This window comes from Hesperophylax consimilis, chromosome 25, assembly GCF_061612785.1.
Source record: "Hesperophylax consimilis isolate HC1 chromosome 25, BYU_Hcon_1.0, whole genome shotgun sequence".
Taxonomy (NCBI): Eukaryota; Metazoa; Arthropoda; class Insecta; order Trichoptera; family Limnephilidae; genus Hesperophylax; species Hesperophylax consimilis.
In genome coordinates, this window is record NC_142860.1 from 9,327,482 (window position 1) to 9,351,396 (window position 23,915).

Sequence of the window (23,915 nt, forward strand, 5' to 3'; positions counted from 1 at the left end):
TATTAAATTTTGTTTATATATATTTTTTTTATTTTTATTAATCATTAATCAATTTTCCTAAATTCATATCGTGAATTTTAGGAAAATTTAATCAATAAAAATTACAAATGAGTTCATATAAACAATTATTTGAAAAATGTATCCAATGAAATTAAAACTTGTGATGGGTTTATCTAAAAGTTGTTTATTTGTGATTTGAAAGTTTTGTAATTTTTTTCAGTTTTAATTTTATCCGGAAGGGCATTAAACAATTTTATACCTTGATAATTATAATGGTGTTGACCAGCACTAGTATTACATTTAGGAATTTCTAAGTTACCACGTGATCTAGATCGGTTACTTATTTTTGTAGAAATTGTTGAATTGAAATGGTCTTTATGAATTTGTAACTGTTCATTCTTTTTAAAAATTTTGTTTAAGCTAAGAACCCTAAACGAGTCAAACAGCTCCGTGGTTGGAAATATCGATGGTTTTCTTAGAATGACTTTCAAAATTAACCTCTGAACCTTTTCTACAGGTGAAAGGTTAGTTTTGAAAGTCCCTCCCCAACCAATTATACCATATTGTAATATGGATTGGGCAAGAGAAAAATATATAATTTTAATCATATTATATGAAAGGATGTTTCTCAATCTAATGAATAAGTAAATAAGTTTTCTTACTCTGGTGGCCGTATTTTGGACTTATTCGTTCCATTTTAAGTGTCTATCTACTATGATACCCAGATACTTTATATTATTTTTGCATTTTATTGGTAAACAATTTACATTACCGCATTCTTTTTTATTTTCACATTGTGATGAATGGATTTTAATGGTAATATTGTTTTCGAAATTTTTTTCCTGCAAAGAGAATGGGATGAAATATGTTTTCTCGGTATTTAGTGAGAGACAATTTAGGTCGAACCATGTTTTGAGTATGTTTATATTGATATTGGCTATCCTCATTGTTTCCTCCCATGATTTTCCTTTTGTGATAACTACAGTGTCGTCTGCGTAAGATATGATATCTCCAACAATGGGAAGAGTGAACATTTGATTTACATATATAATAAAAAGGATTGGACCGATGACAGTTCCTTGCGGTATGCCAAAAGACGAGGTTTTGGGTTCACTAAGGGTATTATTGATTTTGACATATTGGAATCTCTCTTTTAGGTAACTTTAGAACCATGATAGTACTATTCTGTCCAATCCAATTTGTTTTAGTTTCTCAGTGAGTTTTGAGTGTGATATGCTATCAAATGCTTTGCGGAGATCAATGAAGATTCCAAGACACTTTTCTCCATTATCTAATTTTTGCATTATTGTTGATGTCAATTTTGCAATCGAATCCTGTCTGCTGAGATTGTCCCTAAATCCGAACTGGTTTGGGCTCATTATCTTCTTATCTTTTATGTAGTTGTTGAGTTGTTTTTTAACAATTTTTTCATAGATTTTTGCTATATTTGATGTGAGTGCTATGGGACGATAGTTAGAAGTGTTTTTTTCGTCACCAGTTTTAAAAACAGGGGTCACAATAGTCTTCTTAAAGATGTTCGGGAATATGCCTTTCTTCAGACTAACATTTATTATATGAGCAATTGGTTTGCTGATTATCTCACGTACAGTTTTTAATGTTTTTACAGTTATGTTGTCGTAGCCAGGGCTCGCCGATCCTCGTAGACTTATTATAGCGTTTTCAACTTCTTTATCAGTTACTGAAGCAAATGTGTGGAAACCTTCTTCAAAAGTTGGGTTTAGCTCTGGTTGTTGAGTTTGTTTTTTGTCTAGGATAATATTACTAGCAAGATTAGCGCCGACATTAACAAAATAATCGTTAAAGATATCACCAGAAAGTTTTGGGTTTTTTTCTGTATCATTATTGATTCCTTGATGAGTAACTTCTTTTGAAAATTTTTGTTTTGTGCTTTTGTTGGTTATTGTTTTGATAATTTTCCAGAACTCTTTGCTGTATTGACCAGCATTTTTTAATTTATCACGAAAATAATTTTCTTTAGTCAGTCTAATTAAAAGCGTAAGTTTGTTTCGATATTTCTTGAAGAAAGTAGCGATTTTTTCGTCGTTAGGGAATTTTTCAGACTGGTGATAGTATTTTTCCTTATTTCTGATTGAAATCACTAATCCATGGGTTATCCATGGTTTTATTAATCTGTGTTTAGATTTTGTTTTAGAAATAAGTATTTGTGTAGAAAGGTTTATGTGATTTAGGAAAACAGTTTCGAAATTTTCCGCACAAGTATTTGGATTTTCCGATTCAATTATTGATGCCCAGGTTTCCATCTTAAGATTTGTTTCTAAAGTTTCCATATTTAAATATTTTTTTTCTTGTTTTTTTTTGTCAGTTTTGTTGTGGTTGGTACTTTTTTGTCTATGTTGTTAACGAATATACAGGTGTAGTGGTCAGTTATGCTAGTTTTCCATAATATCGACATGTTTTTATCAGTGTTATTTGAGTTGCACCATATGTGATCGATACAGGAAGGGATTTGTCCGCTGATATTTCGTGTTGCATTATTTATATATGATTTATAGTTTAGCGAAGTCATTACATTTATATAATCATCTTTCGTTTTGCTTTGTACCCAGTGTCCGATATTAATGTTAATGTCACCAACAATAATAAAAGGTACTTTTTTGACTCAGTAATAATTTTTCGATTTCTATAATGAAATTTGTGGGATTCGATCCGTGCGTCCGGTAGATGGCAATAATATGGTACATAATGTCGTTCACTTTTACACTCAGTTGTAAACAGTTTGCTAATTGCATTTTAATTTCTGTGACAGTGATATTGTTATATTTATTTAGAATGAACACCGCTATACCACTAGTTTTATTAATATAGGTAGTTGACGAAAAGTATGTGTAATTCGGAATACTGTACAGTGTGTCAGCGTTATTTATATTTAAGTGCGCTTCTGTTAAAACAATGAGGTCCGGTAATGTTTCAAGAAGGTTTAGTGTTACTACAAACTCATCTAGGTTTTTTTTTAAACTTCGGATGTTTTGGTGCAGAACAATGAAAGCACTTGGGACTTTTTTTAGCAGATCTCTACAATGTTGTGAATCTTCGCAAATGTGCTGTGAAACATCTGTTAATTTGTCAATTTCCTCGCCTAGAAAATCATCCATCACTTATTCATAATCGATTCTCTGTTGAGCTATGATAACCATTCGTTTTCGGTAAGTACATTTATCGCTATTCGCACTGTGTTCAGTATTGTTTTTTGTTCCGAATAAATTGTTATTTTTGTCGCAGTTGTAGCATTTGACTATATCTTTGGTTTTTTCGCATTCACTAAATTTGTGGTTTTTTGCACAGTGTATGCATCTAGGCTTATTCATTTTGTTCAGGCATTTTAGTGATGTATGTCCGAAACCAAGGCAGTGGTAACATTGCATTAAGGGATTGCAATCTTCTATGTACGCTCGGACAAAACCAATATTGACCCTTTGTTTATCAAGTAATATCTTTCGGATTTGGCCTGTTGTTTCTATTATTACATTGCGGAGTTGGTCACTTTTCTTGTTTTTTAATATTTTAGTTACTTTAATTGAATCATTTGGGGCATCACTTAGTTCATTGTTTTGCAACAAAAAGTCGTTAAGAAATTTATCTTCACTATACTCCCCTCCCACACCTTTAATGACCATGCACGGTCTCTTCTTTTTTAATTCTGTAGCAGATATTCCGTTTTTATTTTTATTTATTTCCGTTTTTAGTTTGTCTGCGTCTTCTTTTTTCGAGCAAGTCATAATTATTTTATTATTTGATGCTTTTTTGATCCCATTTATACCAATTCCTAGGTAAGTGCTTTGATTGTTTTAGTAATAATTTTCTTTATGTCCTCAGATGTTTCTTTGCCTTCTGCAGCAATCATAACGGCATATTTGGGTTCTTCGATTTGTACTGTTCGTTCTTTTAGTACCATTGCGTACGATTTTGGTTAATTATTTTTTTCGAGTTTGGTGATAACTTTTTTTGAAGATCTATTATTTGTTCCTGGAAATTGTTTCTCTCTTGTTTCCAGGTTTCTTCTAAGAGGTTTATGGTTAATTTGAGGTTATTTCGCACTTTCGAATCTTTTACGGTAGTTATATTTTTTAGGTCACTTTTAATGTTTTCCTTTAATTTTAGCACGTCCATGATGTTAAAACTTGAGCAGCCGTGCACAAAATGCACGTCACTCCGGGTCAAACTATGTGACAATACTGAATCCACGCATTGTGACCACCACGAGGACATGCAGCATCCTCACTGGTCTACGCAGCTCCCGCTCAACCGCCTACAAGGTCCGGCCTTCCCGTCAGCACTGGAGTACTGATTCCTAAAATCGCCAGTGCCTGACAGTCATCGAGTCCCGGTCACCAGCGCCCGGCGTCAACTCACTGACGCGCGCTTGACCTGCCATCACAGCCAGCATCCGGTGAATACATCTGTCCAGCGTCAAATCTCATCACGGCAAACTGACTCACCAATAAACTCTGTGACCTTCACGACACCGACTTTCATTTCGTGCCTCCTAACCAGATCCCCAAATATAGTTATTTTATGATCAACAGCGTAAGTTAAACTAGAAATAGAGCAATTGATAGACCTAACTCTTCAGGCCTCAACCATATGCTGTCAGACGGTCCAATAAAATCCAAATTAATGGAATATTTCTGAACGTATCCAAAAACTAAAAACAGTTTTCGAAAAGTGATAAAATACGCTCTAATATTTTATTATTAGAAATAAACATTTATATTAGAAATATTGATGTTAGCTTTTGTTATATTAGTGCTACATTATTTTAATTATATCACATGTTTGTAAAAGCCACTATGGGCGTGTAATATAAATAAAAATCGATTCGATTTCATTCAAAATCGATCAACTGCGTATCCGAATTTAACACTTTGAAACTAAATAACTTTTTTTTCCTAAATTCATTTGTTTATGAAGATTTTATTGCACATGTTCAAACCATCGAGACATAGATGTACATAATTTGTTGGGGGATCAAAAAATAGTGGTCAAAGTCACCTTTCGGAGAGGGGTGACTTTTACATACAATTTATAAACTTATTACAATGACACGCCAATCAAAAAAAATCTAAAAAACGAATCACGCTTATATATATATGAAATACATGATAATACACAACTGTAATAGGTAGTGAACAACTGCTGACCCTGAACCAATCGCAAATCACTTACATTAGTAGTCACCTATGATCTGGTGCCCCAAAATAATTTTAAAATCCTGACTCAATGATGTGCAGAAATGGGTGGCCCTTTGGAAGACTACATTTTAGATTACAGGCGTCATGTAGAAATGCCATACTTGTTCTACTGGTAAGGAATTAGCATCATAGTCAGGAAACAAAACAATAAGTATATTATTTCTTATCCAATAGTATTATAAAATCGTTGACAGCCCTGTTTTTACTAAAGCCAAATTGCAATACTTGCCCAGCTATTCCAAGTAGAATAAATTTTGAAGGCAACAATAAACTCACTACTAATTACTCTATTATAATATTTTGCTAGATTATACATGTGAAAAAGTCACTTTTTTATACATATTAATATTCTGTTCAAATAAAATATTCTCTGTTATTATAACATTCTAGGCTTTAATAGAATTTACTTTATATTAATTACTATTCATTATCATAAACACCTCATACCTCGATTTATGTCAGGTTTTATACAAACCTAGTATTCATTCAACTATTTCTATACTAGTAGATATTTCTTTTAATTATGTATTGTTTAACTGCACTTCTATTAACAACTGTATCACTTGCAACAATATTTTTGTGTACACATTACTTGTTCTGTAATCACTTTATTGTATCACTCTATTGTAAAAGCCATTTTATGGCGTTAAAATAAATAAATAAATCTTTTGAATTACGAAATTTTTTAATGCAAACATAAAATTAAAATGGCTAACTTTTCGTTTTTTTTAAAAAAAATATAATTACTGATAAGGAAACATAAAAAACACACTTATTTAATCATATAAATGTATTACAAACGTTATCGTCACCACATTTCTTATAAAAATATTTCACAAAAAAATCACGATGACTCATAATTTTTTTTCAAATTGCGGTCACCTTCGTTTATATACTTAAAGATTCACATTTTAAATGTTCTATGTTAACCTTCTAGATTTGAATATAAAACGTATTGTTTTATCTTTCTAACATCATATTTCTCATCACAATAGTAAAGAAGACACATCCATTTCTGTGAGACCACATGAGTTGTTCCCGAAAGCAATCAAATTAGTCTTAAGGGTCTGATGAAAACCTTTGAGGTATTTACAGATGCACAGTTTTGAAAAGACTCGTGATTGAAAAAGATTATCCAACGTTATTCAAAAAATCCCTGACGAAGTTACTACCATTTAAAACAGCTTTTCCGCTTTGACTGGTCGTCTCAGACTAAATATCGTGTCAGACTAAACATAGATTTATAGATTTGAGAGTGGATATTCCTAATACATCACCAAGAATCAATGTTTTAACTGAAAGTGTGCAGGCACAAGATGCACACTTATTTTGCTTAAACCTAATTGAGTTTAATTAAAAAACTTAAATTTAATTTCTCGTTTTATATAATGCTTATGAAAGTAAATAAAATGAAATTTTACTCTATTAAATAATGAAAAACAGCTATAACCAGCTATTACATTGACATCTACCTGTAACAATCTTTGTGTACCCTGCAAACAACCTTATTTTATTTTGGGGAATATTCTAGGGAAAAAAAAATCGATGGGAGTTTCAGGTGATGTACATTTACTGCAAATTACCGAGGCTACTGGGGTAATATGTCTTGCATTGGAGTACCCAACTCTCAATACATACGTCCGACAGCTTACATCTCGATGATGAAACAGTTTTTGTTGGTAAAACTGTCAATAAGAGGATTGATATTTGGCAAACAGACCTGCGGAGCTCAAGTCCCACACGAATTGTTTAGAAAACAATATTCTCAAGCAATTTTCAAAAATGTTAAGTGTTAATTCCAGAATTAATGCGATAATACTTGGATAATACCCATTGTAAATAATTTAGTTATAAGATTTGTTTTTTCCCAATTTTTAACATTATCATAACAAAATATGTTCGAAAATGTATTTCATACACCAACCAAGGCGTGGGAGAAAATAGCCTTAGTAAGGTCAACTTTTTTAAATGTGTTTCTTTGTATTTTATAGATTAAAAGAGCAGTTACCCCAAGTATCGAGTCAGTCTGAGAGGATAGTCTGTGAGAGGAGTCTGTGTGAAATGGCAGGTAGAATACCTACTAATAAAGGGAATATATACCCTTAATCTGAGTCTTTGATTTTGAAGATAACTGAGGAGTATGGTAGAGTCATTAGGTATAGAAGTACTTACCAGAAAACTTCAGCAGCGGCTGATAGTAAGTACCTTTTATGTTTTATTTAAATTTTATTAAAATGATATATGATCTTTAATTATTGAACATGAGCATGCACAATGTTCTTTTCTAGACAGGTTCATTTAAATATTTACTTTGCTAACAAAATTGCACCAACGATAAAAATTTTCACGTTGCAATGATATCATAAGTATTTATAAATATACACAGTTATTCGAACACAGATAAAATATCGAAATTCCTTGCACTTTTAGTGGATAAAGTGGGACACGTCACTGGACACACCTGTCTTAGAAGTGTTTGATCAAAATGTACTATAATATAATATTAAAAAATGACCTATACCAATTGACATAAATACAACGACGCGTTGGCACGTTCTGATTTCCAGATTGAAATCAAATATCGAAACGCATTAGAAAATCCAAATGAACGGAACGCATAAGAAATAGACAGCCATTCAAAGAGTATGTGTATGGGTGAGATGGCTATATTACTGTTAACGCCCTTCGTTTTTCTTGCCTCCTCGTGATTCCAGTTGCGAGCTTAAAGCGGCCCACTGATGGGCGAGCATGTCCGCGGCACTCATGACGTCTATATATATATATATCACATATATATCTTTTGGACATCACGTACGTACACATGGCTTCGTCGCGCTGTCTTTTAAAAATCGTTTTAAGAGTTTTTTATTTCTATAGAACGAAAATAAAATAAGGCAAAATAATTAATGAATTGTTAGTGCGATTAAAGTCCGTTGAAGCAACTTTGAATCGTGAAGTAACAAACACAATACTACCTACTGCAACTGCCAGTAACATCGCGCAAGGTACAAGTACCGTCTTGAAAGTACTAGCGCCGGCCCCCGGTGCCAGTGTGAGTGAGTGACGCAAATGTGTGTGTCTCCCAAGTGTTGCAGCCGTCTAGCCCCCCGCACCCCGCCCGCGCCGCCCCGCCCGGCACATCCAGTACTCCAGCAATCACAGAAGCGCCTACAAGCGGCCCTCAGATACTCTATGCGCGCAGAATGACTACAAGATCCAGCGCTAAAAAACATGCATCCGAGGAAGATAACACCTCCACGTCTACTGCAGCGCCATCTCGTAATCAACCATCATCGGTACTTTCCCCGACGTCCGAACAGACTACCACATCTGTAAAATCATACAGTAATGCCGTCGTCAACGGCAAACGAACACGGACTCGCCCAATTTCTAAAGGGACAGGATTTGCGGATGAAAACTTGGTGGCCATCTCAAAACATCTATATACATGCATTCATGTTTCACCGGGCAACCACGGTTGATCAAATAACCTCATTTCTAAAAAAGAAGAAGCCCGATCTAGAATTTACGGTAGAGAAACTCGTTACGAGACATGAGAGGTATGCCTCTTTCAAAATAGGAATTCCGGAAAATAGTTTACATTTTTTCCTAGACCCCATGATCTGGCCTGAAAACGTGGCCTTCAACGAATGGTCATTTCGGAGGCCACGACCCAAAACCAAAATGGCCGACACCAACACGCACGAAAACCAACATTAGTGGAATCTACCAAAACGTCAGAAGTTTAAATAATAAAATTTTAGATTTTATGACCAATGTAATGTGTCAGAAACCACTTCCGGTTGCTCTTACTGAAACGTGGCTAACTTTGGGCACGTATTCCACCGAGCTATTCGGAAATCTATACCACGTATACAGGAAGGATAGAGGCAGTCGCGGAGGAGGGACACTGCTGGCCCTCCGAGCTGACAGCCACTCACACGCTGAAAGACTGGAATACATGGAAACCCAAGGTGAAGACTTGTGGGTGAAAGTATCACACAGAAATGTCATCATAAATATATGTGTAGTATACTTTCCTCCAAATACAAAATCGGAACAATATAAATTATTTTACGAGAAAATCATTAGTGAAAGTGCAAAACTACAATCTAAAAATATTATTATCTTCGGTGATTTTAACTTTTCGTCAGGGAAGAACCCGAGTGATGTTTAGTATTAAACAACATACATTCCAAAAATGCTGTTGTCCGTCGCCATGATTTTCCACTTGTCAAAGAAGACCTTAATAACTCTTAACTATCATTCACACTCGAGTACATAACAAAAGCCCAAGAAAAAACAGACATATTACCCCCGGACATAAACATGGGTTGGATTTTCAACGAAACCTCAGATCATACACTTAGAAATGCCTTAGAACAACATAACTGGAATCATTATGACTGCCTCGATGTAAACCTAGCTGCTGAAATGTTTTATAAGCAGCTCAATAATATTTTTGACTTATGCTTAAAGAAAAAATCCACACGTATGCTTGGAGATGATGAACAATATCCAAAATGGTTTACTGGAGAGATCATTCATCACATACGAGAGAAAAATAAAATGCACCATCTTTGGAAAAACACTGAATCCGAACATAAAAAATCACGAAAATTAATCAAGCAGTTAATTGGTAAGGTCTACACTGACTTTACACGTGAAGCAGAGAATAGTATTATTACAGACCCCACTCGATTTTGGTCTTACACGAACGATAAACGCCGCCACCCATCATACTCAAAACATTTAATTCAACCTCTAAAGTACATTTTTAACCTTTCACTTCGTAATAATACCTTCCCTGAAATGTGGAAACTAACAAAAGTCACGCCTATAAACAAAAAAGGCAAAAAATCAGCAATCGATAATTACAGACCTGTAACTGTCTTATCAGCACCCGCAAAACTTTTAGAAACCATAATTTACTCACAAATATAAAATCAAACAAAACATACACTCACTGAGAATCAGCATGGATTTCGCCCCTCTCTATCACCCTCAACAAACCTTATGAATATACGGCTATATAAATAAATCGTTTGAAAATTTTTTACATGTCGATGTGATTTATACAGACTTCGAAAAAGCATTTGATAAAGTCGACCATGATATTTTACTAATACAATTGAGTGACATCGGATTCTCTCAGGATTTTCTCGCTTTCGTAGCTAGTTACTTACACAATCTTCGTCAGTATGTCAGTTACGGACACCAGTTCTCTCACGAATACAAAACTAACTCCGGGATTCTCCAGGGATCCAATCTAGGACCCCTCCTCTTTCTTTTATTCATTAATGATATAGGCAAGACCATTAACCGCTCAAAATATCTCCTCTTTGCTGACGATATCAAACTTTTCAGAGCTATCAAAAGTTGTAAAGTTGTATCGATTCCATTCTTCTGCAGAATGATCTTGATTCTCTTGTCAAATGGTCGAAATTAAATAAATTACCATTCAGCATCCAGAAATGCAGTGTAGTTACATTAACAAGATCCAAAGACACATTTCTATTCCCATATCACATTAATAAAAATATATTAACACGCAAAAACGAGATTCGTGACCTTGGGGTGATCTTCAAAGCAAATCTCTCTTTCAAAGCCCACATATCTGACAATGTCTCCCGCGCCAACAAAATGCTTGGATTTGTTCTTCGTAATGCAAGATCATTTACTAATGGAATTGCAATACGGAGAACATATGAAGCACTTGTCCGCAGCATCCTGGAATACAGCTCCATTATTTGGGCCCCTTCTGAACAAAACCATATCTTAGAAATAGAAAAGTACAAAAAAGGTTTATGCGTTACCTGTATATGAGGGAATATACATACTATCCATTCCTGTATCCATCCCTGTTCTTAACAGGAATGCTCTATTTCAATACATTAGAAGCCCGCAGAAAAATATTTTTAGGCAACCACTTTTTTAAGTTAATCTCTGGTACAATACACAATCCACCTATGTTGAAAGAGGTTAACTTTTATGTCCCTAACAATTATACTCGAGGGAGATCCCATGCACTCTTATATGCTCCGAAAGCGAGGACTTCTGCCTATCAGAACGCGCCAATAAACAGAGCGACTCAACTGCTTAACGATTCTGCATTAGCCATCGACATTTTCAATGTCACCTACAGACAGTTCAGTAACTATCTTTTAGCACATGTCACAAAATAGTAAAACTGCCTCTGTAAACTTTTTAATTTGTAATCTTCTCCATGATATATTGGTGTATAACCGTTTTATGGAGAACATAAGAAAAATAAATAAATACTTGTGGCAGCCGGTTACAGTTTGTCTCATCGACGGCAACAGTAAATCACCAGCTTGTCGACTGGACCCAGTTCAGTGCAATCACGCGTGTTGTCTCAGTAACCTTTCATAAATTTTAATTCATCTAAGATAATTATTTACACTTATGTAATGCTTTGCATTTTTTACCTTTAAAACATAAAATTAGATTTTGTTCAGGTTATTTGTTTTATAATGACGTGATGTAATATATGATAAGTGTGAAGTATGTTTTTACAGGTGGCTGCAAATAAACTGAATAGCAACATATTTGAAAAAAAAACATTTGTTTTTGTTTTGCATTTCAAAAATGTATACGGATATTTTTTAATGTGAAACCGCAAATCCCAATTCCTCCCAACTGAGAAAATGAAGTCCCCGATTGGGATATATTGTGAGGCTGAAGGTAGTGGGGAGGGGAATACATAGGGACGAGGAAGGTGAAAAAGTACCTATTTGGGAGGCGGAACCCATATCCGCCTCCCAAATAGGTCACCCCAAGTGTTTTGCTACGTTTGGCGACTTAGCAAGGGTGACCGGGTTCTTAGAGTGAGTTTTGTCTAAATTTTTTTAGCCAGCCTGTGTGGCTAAAAATGGGTCGGATCGAGAAAAACTGGTTGAGGGAGACCTTTTGAGCTTTACTGCCGGACTCTCTCTAGACCCATAGCCTTGCATCGCAGTAGGAGGGATAGATTCATACGTTCGTCATTCCTGAACGCATTGACCCCCAGATTCCTACCTACCCCTCACACCTTTTTCCTTCCCACAACTTTTTCTCCTTACTTTCCTTAAAAAGACCTTCCACCCAGCACCCCTAAAGATGACGTAGACCCTGAGTGAATTACTTTTCCTCAGGGCATAGTGAGTAGCTAATGTCAAAACATATATTGTCACTCATTTTAATGTAAGTAAACTTATTTTATCTAAAATTCCACTAGCAATTAACTGTTAGCATTAATATCAACACCTGTACTAATAAATAAAATTGAAAATTAGAGTAAAATATTCTTCATTAGAGTTTTATTTTGTATTTTAGCGCATGAAATGAAGTTTAATAAAATAAATTACTAATGTACATATAGGGACGGCGTGTTGAAGAACAAATAAATTTATCAAGTGAACTAGAAACAGGGTTATTTTAATCTTAAAATAACAGTAACAGTCTGCAAAGGTCTGAGAAAAGGATCAGACTGAAGAACTGTATAAATTGGTACTCGATAATCGAATGCAGAAAAGAGACGTAATTTTGAAAATGGTACTGACGGAGGTTTGTAATAAAAGCAATTCCAAATACCAAATGGCCAAGTAGGTGCCCCATGTGGACAAGCAGACCGAGGAAAAAACAACAAAAAACATGGAAGTAGGATAGGAATGCTTGAGAACTCGCATCGGAGTCAGTGCAGAGAATTTGTGGAGGACGCTGAATCCCGCCATGGGGTACGTTAACGTAACAATAAATAAATAAAACATTTTGACACAAAATGAAAGATCTTTACTGGTTTCGCTTACATTTTTAGAAGCTTGTACTATAAGTAAGTTTGTCAAATTAATTTCTACATATTGTCACGAGATGCTTTTCAGGCTCGCTGTTGGCCGATTAATTTAAAAACTACAAAATGGCATTTGAGCGATAAATTTGTGCTCTGTTTTAAATTTTAGGACACTTACATTTTTTATATATTTTTATTTTATTTAGTAGAGGATTTACACATTTTTAAAATGTTTTAACCATGCAACTAGGAGTAATTCCCTTTTTTATACCTTAGCTCTCGAAGCGAGGCATTGCAATTCGATTGTGAGTTATATTTTGAAATCACTCTTCTGAGATAATATTTTTAGATAGAAATTAGGTATGAGAGGGCTAATCTAGTACTAAATATATCATATCAAAGAACACTTATAAACAAAAATTTTATTATTTTTTTTAAAGGGCCTTAACCAAGCAATTTAAAATCTCATCAGAAGAAACGTAGAATAAGTTCAGTTTGTAATTTTCGTATGTACGTAATGAATGTTTGGTGTATTTACACTAGTCTTTCTTAAACAATGAAGATCTTTAGTTCAATAAACTGACCGTTTTTAAGCATTCTTATTTGATATATTTATTGTATGTAATTCATGTTAGATATTACAAAAGTAATAATTAATAGTGATGTGCATTATATAGATGCTCTACCCATCCAGATTTATATATCGTGATTATGTTTGTGTAGGTAAGGTAAACTAGGTTGTTAAGATCATCCAATGACACTGTTCCACCAAGTCGCAAAAGCCGTAGGTTTAGTGCCCGCTTCTCCTAATCCAAAAGTAGGAAGCATACTGCCAGTTCTTAGATAGAAGATTCCTCGAGTAGATAAATTTGCAGAGAAGCCCATGACAGATCTTTCAGTAGTGGAACTGCTACAGTTGCCGCTGAGATAGGTGTCCCAGTCTGCGCACTTTACCGCGATGAAATTTTCAGGGTAGACGATGGACTCAGCATATAGTTGTACTGCGCGGAAGTGACTGAGTGGGGTGACAGATGCTCCTGGCTGATCGGCACCTCCATTGGGGTAGAAATCTACGTGTCCTGAAATTACAATTTTAATATGTTACTTTCCAAAAGCACTGCCTGAAGATGAAGATGATGAATAAGGTTGAAGAAGGTGAAGAAGGTGAAGAAGGCTGATAAGGGGAATAAGACTAAGAAGGAGAAGAAGGCTGAGAAAGGGAAGAAGGCGAAGAAGGGGAAGAAAGCGAAGATGGTGAAGAAGGTGAAGAAAGCGGAGAAGGGGAAGAAGGCGAAGAAGGGGAAGAAGGTGAAGAAGGATGAGAAAGGGAAATAGGTGAAGAAGGGAAAGAAGGCGAAGAAGGTGAAGAAGGAGAAGAAGTTGAAGAAAGTGAAGAAAGTGAACAAGGTGAAGATGGTAAATTAGATATGATATAGATTAGTTTTTGAAACTACCGTTAAGATTTGATAAAAGTTTTTACCTAATGGCTTTATAAAGCCGAAGCCCCCCGCATCAGTATGCATCACATCCACGAAGTCAGCGTCTTCAGGCGATAGCAGAAGTTCTGAAGGAGAGTTGAAAAAACAGGGTCCAGCAGGGTCCAGTCCACTGATCCTTCCAATCTTACGTCCTGTTAGTTCCCAAAATACTTTCGCAGCAAATCCAGATATGTGAGATCCGAGACTGTGTCCAATCAAATGGATCTTATTTGTGATGCCAGCTATGAGGGTAAAATAAACTTGTTTAAATCTAGAAATTATCGATTTAAAAAAATTCGTCAAAAAATTTTCATACATTTTATTACAGAGTAAAAAAAAATCGGTTGGTTTTTCAGCATAGAGTGATTCTCTAATTTTACTGGGTGTTATTCGTAAAGATAAGTGGAATACAAATAACTCAACTGATGAAAATATTGTATAAGAGTAATAAGGGTATTAAAATGTAGGTACGTAGTGTAAGAAGGCAAAGAATATTTTTTTCACGCAGTATCACCCTCGTGTTTTTATTGTAATTGACCGATGAACTGGTGGATGTACTCTGTTTGCCATAAATTGTTGTGATAAACTTTCTTTAGTTGGCAGAGGTAAATTAGGGTTAAGAAGTGAAAGGGCAATCGAAATGAGTGGGGTTACAACTTATCTCTGTCAATATATTAGCTCTTGTCAATTGCAGAGAACCGCAAAGAATCACAAAGAGAAGTAGTTTCATAGTCTGGAAATGAGAAATGTTATCTTGATTTATTATTCATGTAAAGCATTCCATTAGAAAATTTAAACATTTTTTAAAGGTTTTTAGATAGCGCTAAAATTATAGGTGTACAAAATTGAATAAGTTCAATAAATAAAAAAGGAAAATTTTTCAGTAGTTAGGCCTTTTTTGGCTATGAATGTACAAGATGAAATATTTTTTGTGTGCAAATTGAAATACTCACTCCTGTAGAAATATAAATGAATTTTGAAATGTTAATACATATTGCTAATGCGTAGTGAATATTATAAATAACACCAATGAATGTAATACATTTGCCGGTACTCACCTATTCTGAGGCCGGTAGTACAACATTGTTTAATTAAGGACTAATTATCTAATTATTTACACAAATTACTAATTAATGTTTTATTTTATTTTGTAATCTCATATATATATCCAACCTCAGTCCATTGTTTATTAGTAGATTTTTAAAATAAATAATGAAATAAAAAGTACATATACGTTCATTTTATTGCAAATCCATCTCACCGCGGTCATGTCATAAATCTATTGAAAATGATTTTTGTATGATACTAAGCATTCATCAGACATGATGGTGTTTACCTCTTTTGTTTGTTTAGCAAAAATGAAAGAAAGGAGATGGTTTTGGGACCAAATTTAAAGTGATCCACGGTAAATACATTCAATAGCTTCTTATTTGGTTGCTAGATGGCATTGAAACGAATCGAAAAAAACGTAAGAATCTGCACGAATGTCAAAACTAAATTAATTGTCGGTAGTTTGCTAAGCAAAGGATTAAGCAAACTTTGCTTAATCCTTTTTTTGAATGTATATTTTTTTAATATTATTACTTTTATACTATTGCAGTATATTTGTGGGTGGTCATTGACCAAATGACCTTCTTAAAAGAGCCACCACTGATAGTTGGTAGTAGGAAAGGGCCTTAGAAAAAAGATTACGTTTGCACCGCCCTTGAAGTGATTTTTCACAAAACAGCGCTAGGAATACAAATGTTCTAAATATTAGTATTCTTAATTATGTTTTTGTTTAAAAAAACTATTTTTTCCAGTTCGAGCAATGCGGTGCGGGTTATTAGTAACATAAAAATTCGGATACCGAAATATCTCGAAGCCACGACGTAAATGTGTAAGCAAACTTCCTCACTGAGCCACAGTGAATCTCACCGAATATTATGGTAAAGTATCCCAACGAAATTACCTCCAAATTCATGTGTTGGCATATTATGAAGTAACTTGCATGCATGGGCAATATGGGAAAATAGCTTTGTCGTGACGCGCACTCCTTGTTCCATCCACATACATATTGCCGTCATTGAATGTCCTGTTTTGACTTGACCACTTTACGTTTCGTCTGTCTGTACATTTGTTTGTGTGTCCGTATCCGGTCAATCTTCAATCTTGTGAGCTGTTGAGTCGGAGTAATCATCATTACCCGAAGTCCACCGTTCACACAAGACACAAGACCAGTAAATGCAGTTTTATTCTTCCAACTATTTTCAATGACCCTACTATAGTTAAATTTGAATTGCTTAACCAGACTTTTTCTCCCAGAGCCTTTCGGGTGTTTTTTCAATCCATTTGCGTATCCTATTTCTATCCCGTCCATTGGCTATACATTCATGACCAAATCATCTGAGGCACTATTTCAAGATTTAATTTATCGATTGATGGTTGATAGATGATCCGAATCGCCTAACTTGTTGTGGGTCGTGTATGATTTTTTCCATAGATACGCACAAAAAATTCCATTGCTACTGCATTAACTATACTTTGGTCCTTCCTCTGCCATTTCCATCTATAGCTAAACAGTGTCCGGACCACTTTTCGGGACTAAATCTTCCTAATCCTTCTTTTTACTTGGACGTTATATATTCTGCTGACTAATTTGGTGATTTATGACATACCGTCGAACAAATAAATATTATCATTTGCTGTTTTTGATAGTATTATATTATTTACCCGCAATCCACTTTGAAATCTGGTATCCAAGCTCGGTCCCAATGAATCTCACTGAAGTTGAAGCTTTCATGTAGTAAACGTAAATTACTGAGCTGGCATCAATGAATAGTACATTGCTCTCTCCTCTCTTGTAGATGGTATTGGCCATTGAAGTAATGTAACTATATGGAGTGGCTAAGAACCCGTGAATGATAATGGTAATTGGTAAAGATTTGTTGAATTCAGGGTCTGAAATCAAGTCGATTGCTTGGGATAGACCATATTTGACCTGTAAGAAATTATAATTTAAATGAAATGAAAGGGCCTTTGAAGTGCAAGATTCATGTTTGTATCACACAACAGAATGATATCAGGTGGATGGTTTACAACCGCGAGTTACTGACGACTCTCCAATGAATTTGTTTTAATTTTGTTAGAAATGATAAAGTAATCGTTTGAAGAGTGGTCAGAAAGAAGGTTTTGAATCGGCTTTTTTATACATAATAATATAATATACCAAGGATAAAAGGTTGCTGACAACAAAGGAATAATAAGCCTACATAAAGAAGTAGTAATCACAGTAAGTTGGTGGGAAGAAGGATACCACATCCTGGGGCGAGGAGCTGTAGCTGTAAGACAGAAAAGTTGAAAGGCAGAAGTGACAAAGTCTGTCGAAAAAAATTAACTAATGCTTTTGGTAAAAGGATTAGGATGTTACCGTCTTGTTGGTAGTGTACAGATCAATCGTCATACGGGATAGGTTCGGTTCACTATCCGTGCCATTGAGTTGTCCATACTGAACGCCGAGCCAATATTTGATCGAATCACCTGGAAAATGGGTAACAAATTAAGTAAACGTTCAATTAATTTAACTCATGCGCAAAAATTGAGCCTTGGGGTCATCTTAGATTTATCTTGTCTTCAGGTCGTATGTATATTATCTTCAGATTTTCTGTGAAATAAAATAAACTTTAATTTTGGGTTTGTGCTAAGAATGATAGTCGTAAGATTATTTAAGGTAAAAATAGTAAAATCAATCTAAGGGAAAGGTTAAATTAAGTAAATATTTCAGTATGCATGTTAGTAATGAGTGGGCTTACAACTTATCTCTGTCAATATATTAGCTCTTGTCAATTGCAGAGAACCGCAAAGAATCACAAAGAGAAGTAGTTTCATAGTCTGGAAATGAGAAATGTTATCTTGAGTTATTATTCATGTAAAGCATTCCATTAGAAAATTTAAACATTTTTTAAAGGTTTTTAGATAGTGCTAAAATTACAGGTGTACAAAATTGAATAAGTTCAATAAAAAATAATGTAAAATTTTTCAGTAGTTAGGCCTTTTTTGGCTATGAATGTACAAGATGAAATATTTTTTGTGTGCAAATTGAAATACTCACTCCTGTGGAAATACAGACGTACCAGTATCTCGAATGTAATCTACGAACATTGAGGTACACATTATTATTTTTACCGTATTTATATAAAATGTGCGGAAGGTAAAAATAATTCATTAATGTAGATTTTTTATACAAGGACGTAGTAGATTTTTTTGTATTTTCGTAAGTGTTTTGGTTTAAGAATATTAAAATAAATGGATTTCATAAAAAAATAAGCAATCTGTTTCATAAAAGTGTTTATCTCAGGAGAGCGACTACAATCTTTGGAATAGGTTACAGACGATAGGCTATGTTTCTTCCACTGATGTTTGAATTTTTGGTCTTCTGACTCTAAAGGATTAGCACCATTTATCCCTTTGACACCGGTGCACATTAGTGAAATAAGCCGAAATACTTTTGCAAGACTCGATCTTAAATGACAACTGAAAGATCAATCGAATTAACTTCCCTATGCCTTTTGCCTTGTTGGAAAAGTGAACACCAAAAAGTGCACAGTATTTTTCTTCCTTTTGTCACCATTATGGGTATGGGTTGGGCTAAAAGTCTGGCCTAAATCTATTTCTTACCTACTACGTTTAGTCGGATCACGTCAAGATTCAGAATCACAGAAGAGCATATGAACATGCATACGATACGGGGCGTATGAACGTGAGGGAAGACAGAGTTGTGCGTAGGTTTTTCCATCTGCGTACCCTTATTAAGATATGGCTTGATGGAATTAGCTCTTCTAAATTTGAAATTTTTCCATTCACTTATAAATTTGAAAAACTTGTTGAATTTAGTAAAAGATCTACGTTCATGACATTGTATCTGAGTTATGTACATTTTTAATTTGTTTTCGGGTTTTGGCAGATGGGAATATTTCATAATTTATGATAATCCTCCATTATTGGAAATTAAAATTATCTAATTATCCAAATACGTGTTTTATAATCAACGCTTCACCATGTGTTTACCTTTAGACAAGCACACAGATGTTAATCTATTGTCAGCTACCGAACGCAAGTGCAGAAGATACCATTAGTATCTCCCTTGTGAAAGTTTCAAAATTGAAACGTTGTTACTTGAAATGGCTTAAACTGTGTTAGGTGACCAGATCCTAGTAACTATGATCCTAGTTAAATTTTTAAATTCAATGGGATGCGAATATTACATACAATATTTTATTTATTTGAATACATTATTTGATAATGTGGGCCTCACTGGGTGCTTTACCCTTGCTGAGTCCCCCATTTTACAATTTAATATATAATAGTTAGTAAAAAGTTAATATGAAATAATAATTTGAAACAAAATAAGATAAATTTGAGACAGTAAAAAATGCGGAAATTAAAAATTTTACGGTTCCACGAAATGATGTGTGTTTTGTTATGGTGTTGTGTATTACTTATATACGTTTTATTCCTTCACGTTTTAATTTTTTTGTAATATGTCTTTTTTGTTCTTTAAGCCATCTTTTGATTTTGTATCTGAAATGTTTCTTGTTTCTTTCAATGTAATAAATAATACTTGGATGATTTGTATACAAATACTTAATACAATGATCTTTCTTATTTCTAACTATACAGTAAAACTATTATCAACTTAATGCATCTACCGGCTGGTTGATCAATAAAAAAAACTCTTAGTACAATGCATTGAATCAATTGGTTCAATGCATTGTACATATTTTATTATTATTATTTATGTATATGTTGTACAGGCAGATAATATTTAAGACCATACATACCTGGGAGTTCTGGGTGTTTAGTAGAGAAAAACCAAATTTTATATTTGGCGGTACAACAGTACAAGAATTTTATCAGAATTTATCGTCATAAATGTGATTTATCCCTCGGCATGAGCAATATTCCGAATAATGTAAATACAATAAGAAAAGCGTAATTAATATATATTATAATAAGTACTACTTAAATGATACTCTCAGGTGGGTATATTTAATTTAAGGGTATGAGAGGCAAAAAGGGTATTTTTTTAGATTTGACCTGAATTCTGTTGGGCTTATTATACATATTAGTTCCAGAGGGAGTTTATTCCAAGCCTTCGGCCCAGGTACTCTGAATGTGCGATCTACAAAATAAGTATTTGGTTTGCGCTTAGGTTCCAGTCTGCCTATAACTGAAGATGTTGCTGATCTAAGAGCTGACAGCCTTACGCCAGGGTTTTAGTTCAGAGACGAAGGGTGGGGCCATTTCATTGATGGATTTCAACACCGTCCAGCACAATTTGGATTCTTTCAGGGCACTTAAGCCAGTGAAGGTTACGAATATGTTGTGAACCCTGCGAATATTTAGAGAGCCCGGTAATGAGCCGTGCTGCTGCATTAAAAACGGATTGCAGTTTGCCAATTTGATAATTTGGAAGTCGCAAATAAATGCCGTTGCAATAATCGAGATGTGAGACTACGTAAGAGGTGATTAGTAGTATAGTTTCTTCTGCAGGAAGGTTTTTTAGGACTGACTTGAGTTGTCTTAGGTGGAATAAACCTGTGGTGTCTTTGTGCAAAGCTTGTGTTTACCGTCAGAGTTTTAATGCTTTTTTGTACGCTTATCTAATTGGTCTATTCACGATATTTTGTGTTTGTTGAAATTTATTATTGTATCGCAAAAGATATAGTATTATCGTCACAATTATTGTACTTGGTGAATTTGAAAACACGAATTTACATACATTTTGATGCTTCGGTGAACATAATTTAGGAAATTACTTCTTTTATTATTTTTTCAGCTGTAAACCTATTATTACAACGTTTGCTGTGCATCTTATTATTTGAACACATGTTTTAGAGCGAACAAATTTATTACGATCCACAGAAAATGCTTTTGAGTTCAAAATTCAGCACATATCCGTAAAATTACGATGAATGATAAATATAATTGCAAAGATCGAAATTTATTGGGTAAATATGGTTTTACATGAGCGTAGATTAAGTCTAGCAATAAAAAATCTAATGCTTAAATAATTTGGTTTTGTTGTCAAGTTTGTATTTGGTGTTATAGTAGTAGTATGTTTTCTGTTTCAGATCTCGTTGTTTTGTATTCAGCTTTTTGTTTGAGTTTTAAATGAGAGTGGCATTTTGCTGTAGAGTCTAGTACCGTAGTAAAATAAGCTTTTTTTGTTCAAATGTTGTATTCGTGGTTGCTTGTTGGGTATGTTTTTTAGATGTAGCGTTCTACTGTGCGTGTTTGTTGCTATTTATTGTGTTTTGTATTTATGAACGAAACGGGGTATTTTTTTTAATAAAGTCAATTAATTGACATGATGTTAAGATAGTTGTCTATTTCTTAAAGTCACTTTCAGTATAATTTTAATCCTGGTTAATAATAACGTTTTCACATAATGATTGGCAGAGAGCGATCCAGATCTTGGTGTTTTATTTCAACGGACTCCTGATTGATTTTAAAGAATTATTTTTTTACAGTTCAGTTTAAATAAATGTGTTATGTGATCAGTCCATTTTAAACTGCGACCAATTTTTAAGCCTTATAGAGTTGTGTTTTGAACATTTTCTATTGAGGGACGTTGCCCATTTATGTGATGTGAGCTGTAAAGTTTCATGTTTTCTTTGAATTTCTTATATTTGTTTGTTTTGAAAATGCTGAATTCGTTCTATTGATATTGTCTAATTGAGTGGTAGTCTAGCCATTATATTTTCTGTTTAATGCGTTTTCTGCTTTTCCATTAATTAGAAGAACGCAGTATCATCCGCAAAGATTATAATTTTGCCTTCACATTTGGATTAGAATACTTCCTTGAGGCTACCTGAATTTCACATCAACAGATTTGCTGGTTATCTTGTTGTTTACAGTTTGAATTCCGTTATCCATGTATTTTTTTTAAATGTCTTCTCATCATCATAAATTCGTACACATTCTAGAAAAATACGTAAATAATTTGTGATTTCAAAGACTTTAGAAAGATCGAGGTATATGGCAATGCAATTAAAAGAATTTTTAATATATTACTAGTGCTATGGCGTTGGATGTTCCTATTTTTTTCTGAATCCAAATTATTTCTGTGATAATAGTTTGTTAGATTCTATGTATGTAATAGGTGATATAATTAGTGGTAGATGTTTTAAATATTTTAAATCTTTTGTTTGAAATTGTGAGCAGTCTTCTTAAAGAAAATCAGTCAATCTCATTTAAGAAAATCTGAAAAATGTTTACCTTTTTTGGAGTAAAATTTAGAAAAACTGCAATATATACAGCACAAAGATATTATGTAAAACTTATCGTCATCAATGCAAAATGTTATTGAAGATAATAGTAGAATCCCAAATAAATATTACAGTTTGAGGTTTTTCTCATTAAGTTATTCCAAAAATAAATGTAAAATGTGTACAGTTGTGAGATATATAAAAACTATTAAATTAAGAAAGGTTATCTGAAAATTTTACGATTTTTGGAAATTCGCATTAATTTTTTATCCCATAAAAAACAAATAGTAATGATAGATAAACATTGAAGATTATTCAAATGAAAATCAATCTAACTTTCGCTAAATAATTATTAATGTCTATGTTAGAGATCCCATACAATTTACTTAAACAATTTCCTGAAATTATTCTTATCTATCACTATTTATTATTACTAAACTACAATCACATAAACATAATTAAAATATTATTGTTTTATGTAACTAATGTTAAAATTAAATTTATTATTTTTTTACATCAGCTCCACATAACAGGCCACTTAATTTCACTAGACTGAATTTTCAGCAATGAACTATATATGCTGGCTTTAAAAAAATATATGAAATCGAAGGAAATTCTTAACGATTCAGAGTTAGACATGAAATTTGTATGGGACGAAAAATAGCACTCTATGATTAACAAAATATTTCATATTCTTATCGACAAGAAAATCAATTTATCAAAAATAATTCGCTAGTCGTTCAAAATAATTTTTGAACTTTTTTATTTATTTTTTTTGTTTTTTAACAACCAAGGCAAAGAATTTGGACCGGGCCCTTTTTTGATCATAAGGTATAAAAAATCGTAATATACACATAAATATTCTTCATACATACATATGTTGTATTATCAATTTATCAATACCAGGACGAAAATGACAGAGGACTGAAGGCAAGTGGTGAAGGATCGCAGCCAGTGGAGAATATGAGAGGCTAAATCCCCACCCTACAATTAATAAACCAGTTGAGAAAAGTTGCATCATTAGTAAAAAGACGTCCCTAGAACCATCCTTCCATGGTCATAATCACACAAAATTCAGTTTCAAAATTAAATAAATTGTCTCTTTTGCCTACGCTCATGGAGAAAATCCGGTCGTTCTTAGTTGCGAATTTTCAATAAATAAAACGTT

General features: G+C 33.7%; 1 protein-coding gene and 1 long non-coding RNA gene across 2 annotated transcripts; one reads left to right on the forward strand and one right to left on the reverse strand.

Annotated features, from left to right (window-relative positions):
• The first annotated feature begins 2,861 nt into the window (after positions 1-2,861).
• Positions 2,862-4,492, forward strand: LOC149411505 (uncharacterized). The gene is made up of 2 exons (XR_016304820.1): positions 2,862-3,185; positions 4,141-4,492. It is a non-coding gene; the product is annotated as an uncharacterized LOC149411505 (long non-coding RNA).
• Positions 4,493-12,999: 8,507 nt separating this feature from the next.
• Positions 13,000-18,626, reverse strand: LOC149411506 (pancreatic lipase-related protein 2-like). The gene is made up of 6 exons (XM_089646973.1): positions 18,611-18,626; positions 18,290-18,368; positions 17,908-18,017; positions 17,211-17,478; positions 14,501-14,740; positions 13,000-14,099 (listed from the first exon to the last, which is right to left on the reverse strand). Exons 2-6 carry the CDS (start codon positions 18,363-18,365, stop codon positions 13,768-13,770), a joined length of 1,026 nt encoding a protein of 341 aa, XP_089503099.1. The 5' UTR covers positions 18,366-18,368; positions 18,611-18,626; the 3' UTR covers positions 13,000-13,767.
• Between the last annotated feature and the right edge of the window lie 5,289 nt (positions 18,627-23,915).

Coding starts and splice junctions, on each gene's coding strand:
- LOC149411506 (XM_089646973.1), bottom strand. CDS start 18,365: ATGAAACTACTTCTCTTTGTGATTCTTTGCGGTTCTCTGCAATTGACA. Junction 18,018..18,289: donor TATATTGACAGAGATAAGTT/GTAAGCCCACTC, acceptor CCCATTTTCCAG/GTGATTCGATCAAATATTGG. Junction 17,479..17,907: donor TGTACACTACCAACAAGACG/GTAACATCCTAA, acceptor AATTTCTTACAG/GTCAAATATGGTCTATCCCA.